General features: G+C 41.1%; 1 protein-coding gene across 6 annotated transcripts in view; it reads left to right on the forward strand.

Moving 5' to 3' along the window:
* PRKAG2 (protein kinase AMP-activated non-catalytic subunit gamma 2) overlaps positions 1-6,651 on the forward strand; it is a 210,604-nt gene extending 203,953 nt beyond the window's left edge. For all 6 annotated transcript variants that reach the window (XM_068175001.1, XM_068175009.1, XM_068175025.1 and 3 more), the window contains 3 exons: positions 696-842; positions 2,958-3,051; positions 5,538-6,651. In XM_068175001.1, the coding sequence (XP_068031102.1) occupies positions 696-842; positions 2,958-3,051; positions 5,538-5,569 (273 nt within the window). In that variant the 3' untranslated portion in view covers positions 5,570-6,651. The remainder of the gene's footprint in view (positions 1-695; positions 843-2,957; positions 3,052-5,537) is intronic.
* The last annotated feature ends 3,855 nt before the right edge of the window (positions 6,652-10,506 follow it).

Genomic DNA, 10,506 nt, shown 5'->3' on the forward strand with positions numbered 1-10,506 from the left:
GACAGAGTCCTCTCACTGCAGGCATGATCCTGTTCTTACAATGAAAGTTAAAAATGTCAGCTTTCAAATTCTTTTAATCTCTTCCTTTAGTGACGGGGATGGGGTTTCATTGTTATTATTCTTATGATACTTATTAAAATACACCCAGACACACAAATTGTCATTGAATGACAGCACCAGGAGACTCCAGGAGAGGGAGTTTGAGCCCACAAATTAGAAAGGTGAAGAATGACTTTGCTCTCCACTTAGCTCTCAGCCACTAACATCTACTCCGTGGGTGGTGTTCAGAACAGTTGGTGTCTTCCCCAGCCCTATGAAAAACCAAGAAAAAACTGTATATTCTGTGTGGTGTGAAAGCTGAAGAGCTTCACCTTCACATTTGCTGCTCGTGGCAAAAGCAGGATGAGTGACACTGAGCCAGAGATGAGATACCAAGTAAGATTTTCACTGGCCTAATGCATATCCCCAGTTTTATCAATGAACCCAGGGTGTCAGATGGTGTTCAGCATCGTTGTGCTTGACAGCTCCCAGAATCTGAAGCTGAAGAGCATCTGCTTTGTTTAATGTGTTACTTGGAATGCACTCAGCTTAGACCAGAAATGCCTATCTGCTTGATGCCAAAATATTTACTTTATTGAGTACTTTGTTACTAAGTACCGAGCTGTCTGATGTGGCCTGGGTTTGTTCTTTTGCAGAATCTTGCTGCTGAAAAAACGTATAATAACTTAGATATCACAGTGACACAAGCCCTACAGCACCGCTCTCAGTATTTTGAAGGTGTTGTAAAGTGTAGTATGCTGGAAACACTGGAGACCATTGTGGATAGAATAGTGAAGGCTGAGGTGAGTCCCTGCATAATAAGTTATAATTTGTGTTATGAAACTGATAAACAGTACAAATTTGTCCTCTTTTAAGTTGTTTTGATTACTTGGTGAAAGTATTTTTTAATAATTATATTTAATAATATAATATAACTATTGCATTATTAAATAATTTTAAACCATATAATTTTAAAATAATTAATATTTTACTCAGTCTGCTCTATAGACTCAAGTTTTAGATGCTTATGGGGATGTGCCAAATATTTCACAGCATACCTGTTACGATATTCAGTTATTTGCATTTCTGTTTTATGACATTAACTAAACTGAATGCAAAGCTTTCCCAAGTTTCTTCCAACATTGGCATTAACTAAACTGAATGCAAAGCTTTCCCAAGTTTCTTCCAAGCTTGTAATAAGTTTTGCAAACAAAACATTAGTTAAACTCCAGTTTATAGCTTGGCTCAGGCAATGTATTGGGTGCAACCTGTTCTGATGCAGTCAAACAGGGCCATAAAGTAAATTCTTGTGAAGAAGCCTTCACTGACTACTCTTGTAAATTTTTTGTCTGTGTGCTGTCCATTCTTTTGGTGCTTTTATCTTGTTTGTTAGTACTGGGAACTTCCTTACATGCAGAGGTGAATGAGTTTGTTGTTCTTCCTCCCTTGTAAGGCTTCTCTGCAGAAGAAAATCAATATTCCCAGTTTCAGTGGTTTCTGAGGAGTGATCAGCTCCATTAAGATGCTTTAACTTCATCAATTACAAGATTTATTTTTTTTTAGGGTTGTAACCAGGCATATACTTGATATGAGGAAAACTTCCACTTTGTTAACAAGCCTTTAGAACCTCGTTAGGCAATTTCTACTTGTAGCTTTCTGCATTTGCTTGAGCTTCCTCCTGATTTGAATAATTTTAGCATTCCTGATACACAGATTTCAAACGTGGATTATTTTATTACTATCTTAAGAAGCTTTAGACATTTGTGTTTGAAGAACAACTCCTACCCTCTCGTTCAGTCTAAACACAGTGAGCTTACATGTAAAAATGAGTCAGTCAAAACTACTACACAGCTATTTTTAGCTGCCAGACAACTGCTTGATCTTACAAGCAATTCAACAAATGAATCATTGTCCATTTTTCTTGAATTCATTACACTGAGAGAGGAATAAAATTATTAAACATGTGCATATGCAGAAACAAATAAACCTAAATAGTTTTATCAAAAATAAAATATTTTCTCTCAACTTGATAGTGAAGAGAGATAATTCACTTGGGTAAAAGTAAACATGTAGTAGGCTCTGAACTTTGGACAGACACTTCCCTGGTTCAGCAGTGGCTTTTCTCAATTTTTTTCTGGCTAATAAGCCTCAGGATACAGGACTATCCACCTAATTTCCCTACAGTTAGGACAAAAGTTTTGTGGTGTAAAATGTGCCATAGAAGAGGTTTGTATGAATAAGATCGTTGTTTGAAAATATGGTCTTACTGTTGATAAATCTTTCTTCCGACTTGTGTCCTTCTGTTTATTTGCATAGATAAATTGAATCCTTTTTCTGTCTTAAACAGTCTGTTTAAAATAAATTGTTTTAAAACCAATCTGGCACTCACTTTCCATTTCGTATCCCTGTGAAAAAAATTAACTTAAAACCAAGTCAGAGGTGTCAAAACACAACAGGTTTTAGTGGTGTGTCTCTCTGCTGAGGAAGTTAGGAAGTATTTTTCAGAAGGAATCCTCATTTTATTACTCTAAAATCTAATTTTCTGGAGACCACAGGCTGAGCTGGGCAGAGACTGTAACTTGGGGAAAAGTCTTTGATGTGAGTGCCACATTTTGAGAGCAGAAGTATTTTCAAGACCTAGATCTTACCTGTCACTTCACATCAGATTCTGTTGCCATGTCAGCTAGCTGTGTGCCTTTTTAACATGCACCATTTTCATTTATGTAGGGCAAGCATGTTGGTGTTGCTGTGAGAGAATTGCTGTTCCTGACATTTTGAACCATTTTGGGTTGTTTTTTTCCTACTTGTCTTCATGCTGCTTTACTTTAGGGGTTTTGCCTGTTTCTTTGTTTGTTTTCCTTTGCTTTGCCTACTTTAAATCAGGTAAATATATCTCAGACTCTTCTCCCTGCCGGCAGGTTCATCGTTTGGTGGTCGTGAATGAAGCTGATAGCATTGTGGGGATCATCTCCCTCTCTGACATCCTACAAGCTCTGGTACTCACCCCTGCAGGTATGGATCTGCCCTTGGGGCCGTGCCATGAGGCACTGGTGTGCACACCCTGCTGCGTTTTGGTTATTTCACAGTGATAAATGTCTGATTTTCAGCTTTTGTAACTGATCAGAGTTCTTAAATACACGAGTAATTTCAGGAAAAAGCTGACAGGTTATTAACTGTCAGTCTCCTGTTCACTGAGGAGGGCATGCAGAAGCTTAATGTCCCTGCTGTTCATACATCTTTTCTAGGGGGGAAAAAAAAAAGTCTTGATCAATGTTTTAAGTGGATGAAGCTGAATGTATAGACAACATCTACAACAGAGCACCTTCCCCACCTTCTGAGTTTCTGTACTCTGGCCAGGTGTGGTCACAGCTGTGTTTTCCACTAAAAAATCACTTCTTGGAGCCTTGCTGTTGCCCAGCTATGCTTGGCTGGCACAACTTAAGTCAGAGATGGCACCTCAGCCCACCAGATCTCTTCCAGTATAAAACTCCTTTGTGATCAGGTTAAATCTCTAGTGATCAATCTAAACACGACCAGGTTCCTTTTAACAAAAGTATCCAGCAATAGGTTTATTTCTGCTACTTTTATCCTGCTTTGGCTGGTTTTAGTTTGGTTTTGGTTTTAAGTTTTGCCCAATTTCTTAACCTGCTTTATGTTCTTAATTGTAACTTCATTTCAACCTCATAAGTTACTTCGGTGTCACAAGAACTAAAGCAAAGCCCTGTTTTGGCTCTGTGAGGAAGGCAAAATGTCTTGAGGATTATTACCATTTTGCCTCAAAAAAAAAATCAGACAAATAGAACCAGATACATCCTTCAAAAAAAAGAAAAAGTCAACATGTGGGCTTAACTGAAATTTCTTAATTTCTTACCTAACAGAAAGGGAGATGATAGATAACATAATTACATAAAAGTGTTTTTTCCTCTGTAGACTTAAAAAAAAAAAGTAATGTACCTTGTTTAAATAGAAATGTTTCTGTTCTGAAGAGAAGCAATCAGCCTTACAGCTGGAGGTGTTGTGTCAGTACATCTGGTTCCTTTTAATGACCTGGAAGAGCAAGAGCAGAGCAAGGAACACAGCTTTCTGTGAAAGCACGGTTGAGAAATCAGCCCAGAGGTCTGGGTCAAATGGAATCCTTGCCTGGAGAAAGAAGAGAGAGGTGTAAAGACAAGCAGCCAGTGCCTCTCCAGGCAGAGGAGGGAGTTTCATCCATGACTGGAGGGTAGCAGGATCCCAGGAGAGCAGATTTTAGTGCTAAAGATGCAAAGCTGAGACAGAAAAGATGCATTTGGATGCTGACAAACCAAGAGCTTTGTTGTACTTGAGTTACATGGACACCTGTGTTGGAACTCTGAGCTGAGCTAAAAGTGCTCTGGAATTATTGCAAAGGGAGATCCCTGAGCTGCTGTAACTCACTGAGCTAACAGGAAACTGAGCCAGCAAAAAAGCTGCAGTTCAGTCAGCCTGGCACACTGAACCTGCCCACAGAACAGGTACTGAGGACAGGGGTTAGAGCAACAGAGAGGGCAGGATTATGCCACTGGAAGAGAGGAGGTGAGGGAAGGTTTTTTGGGGAGCACTTAAGTATCAGATTGCATTTCCGCAGGCAACTGCCCAGTTTTAGACTAGAATTTGTCTCCTGCAGGGAGGATATCTGCCATGTAAATCTGATTTGTAGAGTATGAAGTATGACTTTGCTCCTAAGAACACGAGATAAATCACTTGTCCAGTTCTCTTCACAGATTGGAAAGGAAAATTTATTGACTGGCAGGAATTAAGACCAGCCTGTGTTTGGGAAAAAATTAACAGTTGTTATGTGAAAACTGGATGCATTTAATGAATCTTTCAGTGTTTGATTATACATGCAAGTAGCAACTCCGGGTTTCTGGCAAAAGATTCTTATTCTGTAGAGTTGGATGCTGAATCCAAGCTCACCATAGTGTTCACTCATTGCCCAGTATGTTTGAGTGTCTGGAGAAGAGGTGAGATGCTGCACAGTCCTGCTGGACAGGTCTCTCAGATCCCTGCTGTAAGCAAAATCTGCCTCTGAGCCAGGAAAAATGGGTCTGTCAACAAAGTGTAGTTAAACTAAATTCTTACATCGTTTGTGCTCAAGCAGGACTCATTTTCTGGGGGCTGTTGCTATGATTAAGTTTGGCTCTAAGCTGAGGGACAGGTTTGGGCTGTGGGTTTTTAGTTGGGAGTTTTTAAACAATATTTTTTTTATGTGCTAGGGAGAATCTTCAAAGGCATTTGGAGTAACTTCCCAGAAGGGTTACTTAAACTTAGCAATGAAATTAAAAGCAGTGATGGTCTCGAGCCTCCCTCGCTCTGTCTCACGTTGGCATTTAGCAGTCCTGCAGTTTATTCTTCATAAATGTTGTATTCAGTACTCTGATTCTGGTAATGTGATCAGGGAAAGTTGCAGCAATTGGAATGAGCTGCTCCAGTTCTGTGTGGCCAAGGAAATGACAGCTGCTTTCCTCTTCTGTTCCCAGGTGCCAAACAAAAGGAGAACGAGAGCGAATGACTGCTGTGAATGTAAACATTTGTAGGAGAACTTGAACAGTTTCTGGGTCGTTTGTCTCAAGAGCAGTGACTGCAGTGGAACAGAGCAGGATGGTTGAGGATGTGTTTTGGGACTTAGTGATGGATGATGAGTCTCTTCCCCCCAGTGATGTCGCAAAAAAAGCAGCATGACAAAAGCTTATGTTAAAATGTAGGCTCGTATTTCAAAATGTCTTCAAAACATTTGCTGGAAGACTTCACATGATGTCCTTCATTAAAATGCACTGTATTCTGAAACTTTTTCATTTTGTATTTGACAGAAGTCACTGGTCAGCAATGGATATATGTGACATAAGGCAAGTGTATGGCATATTCATATCATAGTGCCTTATGTCAAAATACAGCAATATGTCATCACTGTTGCCCATCACTGTCAAAGGAAGTGTTGTGCTAAACGAGACACTGTATTTGAATGTGAAAGTTTTTAAACCTAAAACCAAATCAGTTTCAGTTCTCATTAGATTTGTCATAAAAGCTGTAATTTGGGTATCGGTAGACTTCTTTAAAACTTCAATGACAGTTTTGTGTTCAATGTTGCATTCTGAACTGAAATGTAAAACAAGACTGATTTAAAAACAGCTTTATTTATTTTTACTTTCATGACAATTTTTTACACATCTTTGGTGGATAGCTAAAATTTCACCATATCCATTAATAAACTGTTGATTGTTATACAAACAAGTGGGAGATTTTTCTCATTATTTAAAACTTTGGAGTTGCAGAAGCTGTGTCCTGTTCACCAGTCTGTGTTTCTTGAGCTGAAGATTTTGGAAGCATGGATTGAAAGTGCTCTGTCCTGTCACACACAGGCACCACGGAGGAAATGAGGTGCCAGAGGACGATATTTTCACCTGTATTAAAGTGTAAAATGATGTTTGTACAATGAAAACCCTAAACTTTTTATTGTATATGCTTTGTACAGAAGCGGAGGAGTGAGGAAAGCTGTGGGGTATTTGCTAATGTAAATGTACTGTAAAGTTTGAAGATGAGACTTTTATAATTGTAGATTCTTGTAGATGGAAGAAATTAAACCCTACAACATCAGTTTGGTTTTAGCAGTTCGTGCCAAGTTCTTTCGCATGTATGAATGTACATGCACTGGGATTAGTGCAAACCAGGAGCGTTCTTACTTTCCTCTGGATTTCAAGGTGGCTTTTGCTGATGGAATACTGTAGGTAGGACTTCTGCACCGTGTTTCCAGCCTGAATACTGCACTGGAATAATGCAGGAAAGGGATACATTTTTTTTTCATTCATAAACACGGAGGTAAAAGGTGAACAGTTTTCAGTTTGCTTATAAAATCTAAATATTATAGTAATAATAGTAATGAAAAACTTTCTTCAGAACTTTTCCCCTTTCTACAAGAATTTAAATTTTGAACTAAATGTGTGAAAACTTCCTGTAGTACATGATGGAAACTGTTCACTTAGATTTTCTTCCACTTTCTTACCTTGTGAAAAACATTGTCTTCTCCAGCACCTTTTCTGACTGGGTAAATATTGACTCTGTTCCCTGCAATTCCAGGTGGTATTGAACTGGAGCAGCTGCTTTGTCCTAAGAGCAACAACCTGGTGCTGGTTGCTGCCTTCAGAGCTGACACCAGCCCAGCTCTGATTATCCTCTTGTGGGAGATGGAGTGATTCAAGCTACAGAGAGTGGCTCTCATCCTTCGTAGGGTGGGTGGAGGGGAGAATCTGTGGTAGGAAACTGATTAAGGGTAAGTGGGCAGTAATGCTACCTGCAAATGCCACACAAACCACATGGATGCAGCTTTGTGAAAGCTCCAGCACAGGCACTGCAGTCTCCTCTGGGGGATGGGGTGGCAGGGAGGTGCCCAAAAGCATCCTGACATCTCTCTATCACTCGTCTGCATGAGCACATTCTTCAGCCCCTCTGGTCAAGGTTTTTTTAAAGATAAGGGTTGAACCACTGGTAATTTTTTTATATCTGTTTTATAGCACAAATTCCTCTGTCCCTGTTCATGCAGATGCTGTGTGCCTGCCTGCGTGCTGCAGTGTGCAGAAAGCCAGAATGAATTTGCAGTTTTCAGATAGCCACGTAAAAGCTTCCCATTTTCACGTTATTACAACTGCCGTTGACATGTTGTGGACACAGGACTAGCAAAACTATGGAGAACAGCCTCCTCAGTGGTACAAAACTGTGCTTAGAGACTGTCCACCCTTTCTTTCTGGAATTCAGCTCTGAAGTCTGCATTTGTGAGTGACAGAACTGTGATGTGACCCCACCAGCACAAATAAATAGCAGTGCCATCGAAATACACTCTGCTTGTGCTGGCACAAGTGCCAGTGCTGATGCAGTAAACAAAGCTAAAGAAATCATGTCGTTTTTAATAGAGATCACTTTTCTACAGAGCTAGAAAAATGCGGGTTCCAGCATAAGGGAGGGACAGGAGTAAGTAAATGAGGGTGGAGAGAGGAGGGGTGACTCAGCAGCGCTGCCGCATGTTCCAGATTAAAGGGATAGTGTAACTAAAGCTTCAGTCAGGGCTCTGCACGTAGCTCATTAGAGGTCTCAGCCATGAAAAAGAATTAATAAAATGTCATTAGACTCCAGTTCTTGTGCATTCTCCCCTCTGGACAGGCAGCAAGCAGTACTTACAGATCTGAGACTACAGCAATAGCTCCAGAAGCTCCTTTTCTTGTCACAGACAGGACCATGCTGCAGATGGAGGGGTCAGTAAACGTCCCCTGTGACTCCTGAAAGCTTGTTCAGTAGTGCAGGTGAAAAAATGGGTTCTATTTTAACCAGCAGGACTGTAATAACATGTGATTGATGCCTTTGCTTTCCTGTGCATTTCCTTGCGCAGCAAGAGATGTCTCTGAAAGATAATTATTCTGAAGGGCTTTTACCTGCTCTGGATATTTTTAACTGCTTAGGTGTAAGAAAATGTTTCTCAGTAGACTTCAGCCTTCAGTATTTTTCAGTACCTAGAGATGCTGTGAACTGAGGAAAAATCACCCTTTGCCGACATTGATGAAAAACATTTTCCTGTTTCACTTCTGGAATCCTTTAGGTAAAGGGTCTGAGATCAGATGGTATTTGCTGTTTGCTAGGAAGTGAATTCAATTGTTGTGTATTTAAGGCCTATTAATATTTTATTAAGGGATGCTCTTGTGCTGGGAATGTTGGAGTAAGACTGGAAGAACAAGCCTTGATTTCCAGGGCCTGAGCACTTGTCCTCATGGCAGACAGGAGGAATCTGACTGAAGCAGTTTCAAGACTGCACATGGAGAACACTTCTTGCCATTTTTGGAGGGAGCATAGGGTAAGTTGGAGTTTTTCAGTTTTGGTCCAACTAGAAGTGAAACCACACATACTTAATCCTGTCTCACAGCAGGCCCTGTAACTGCTCCCACTGAGCTCTCCAGGCAGCTTTAGAAGCAACCAGTTTACTTCTAAAGTTTCTGTGAACTTTCACCCATATTGAACACTTATTAAGGGTAATTTCCAGAGGAAAATGCCATTCCGGATAATTTAATGCTACCCATGTACCCACATAATGCATTTATGCAAAAAGAATGTTCTGCAGACACTGCTCTTTACTCTTCACTTCAGGACTTAATTTAAATGTGGTTTTGAAAGTCACTTTCTTGGTACTCATTAGTTTTCTGGTGGTTGCAGTCAGACCTGTTCCTGCTGAAGTGAATGGGCAGGAGGTGACCTGTACTGACACATCAAACTCATTCCTTTGGAAAAAACCCTATGGAATGTGTGTCCCTGCCAGCTGCACACCAGGACCTGTAGGGCACCAACCCATGGTGTCAGCAGCCCCTCTGAACTGAATTAGTCCCTTAATTAGTTTCTACTAACTTTTTGCCAGCGTTTCTATTGGAATATTGCAAAATAAAATCACTGTGAAAAGGCAGGAGGGAGCAGAAACAAGTGCAAGGCTGAACTGAATGTACTTCGTAACCTCTGCAGGCAGCAAGGGCTGTGCTGTGCCTGCAGAAGCACGCCCAGTGCAAACACTGGACACACTTCAAAACACTCCTTGGGAAGGTCCTGCTTTGCTGAAGGACAGAGCACGTATTTGTGCTGGTAATTGCTGCTGCAGGAATTGAAGGTGCAAGTCAGAGCTGTTCTGCATTTGGGGGCTGAGTAGCTGGATGGCTGTGGGTTTGCATGTGCTGGGTTAGTGTAAAAATACTTGGCTGTTGAGTTATCTTTACTACATTAAATCTATTGTGGTTCTTTCTCCATCAGAAAAAGTAGATACAGGCAACAAAAGAAAGCCATGCACTGTTTGTCCAGCCTCAGCATCCTGATCTCCCCACAGACACTCACTCCACCCCTGCTTGCTGTCTTCCCCCTTGGTATCTTGTCTTTCAGAACCACTTCTGATGTGTAGCTTTCTTTGAGCAAACAGTTTATAGTAACATTAATGTCATTTATCATCTGACCCGATCCCAAGGCTCTGTTTGATGAGGGAGTACCTGGCAGAGGGAGACAGGGAGAAGGCCTGGAGCACAGCCAGTGCAGGGGCACACGGGGTACGTCACTTGTCCCACAGTTCTCTGAACTGCTTTGGAGCTCAATTTGCAAACACTGCAGACGTGAGGAGGCTGCAGCAGGAGCAGGGAATGTACAGGCACAACCCTAATTCCTATTGCAACCAATGCCATGGAATGCTGCCCTGGGAAAACACAACCTGAGCATCACACCTGGATTGCTGCAGGAGGAGAGGATTTCAGCAAAGGTGTGTGAGGCTGTTCAGCCCTAAATATATCAACAGTAAGAGTTCAGATAATGCACAATGCCTGGATTAGACATTCACTGCCAAAGGTGTGCTGTCCCTCTGCTCAAAGCACTCCAGAATTGTTTAGACTTCACCTGGGCAGGAGAAATGCAGTAACAGCCTTACCACAGTCCAGATCCTCT

The sequence above is a fragment of the Anomalospiza imberbis genome, chromosome 1 (genome assembly GCF_031753505.1).
Source record: "Anomalospiza imberbis isolate Cuckoo-Finch-1a 21T00152 chromosome 1, ASM3175350v1, whole genome shotgun sequence".
NCBI classification, from domain to species: Eukaryota; Metazoa; Chordata; class Aves; order Passeriformes; family Viduidae; genus Anomalospiza; species Anomalospiza imberbis.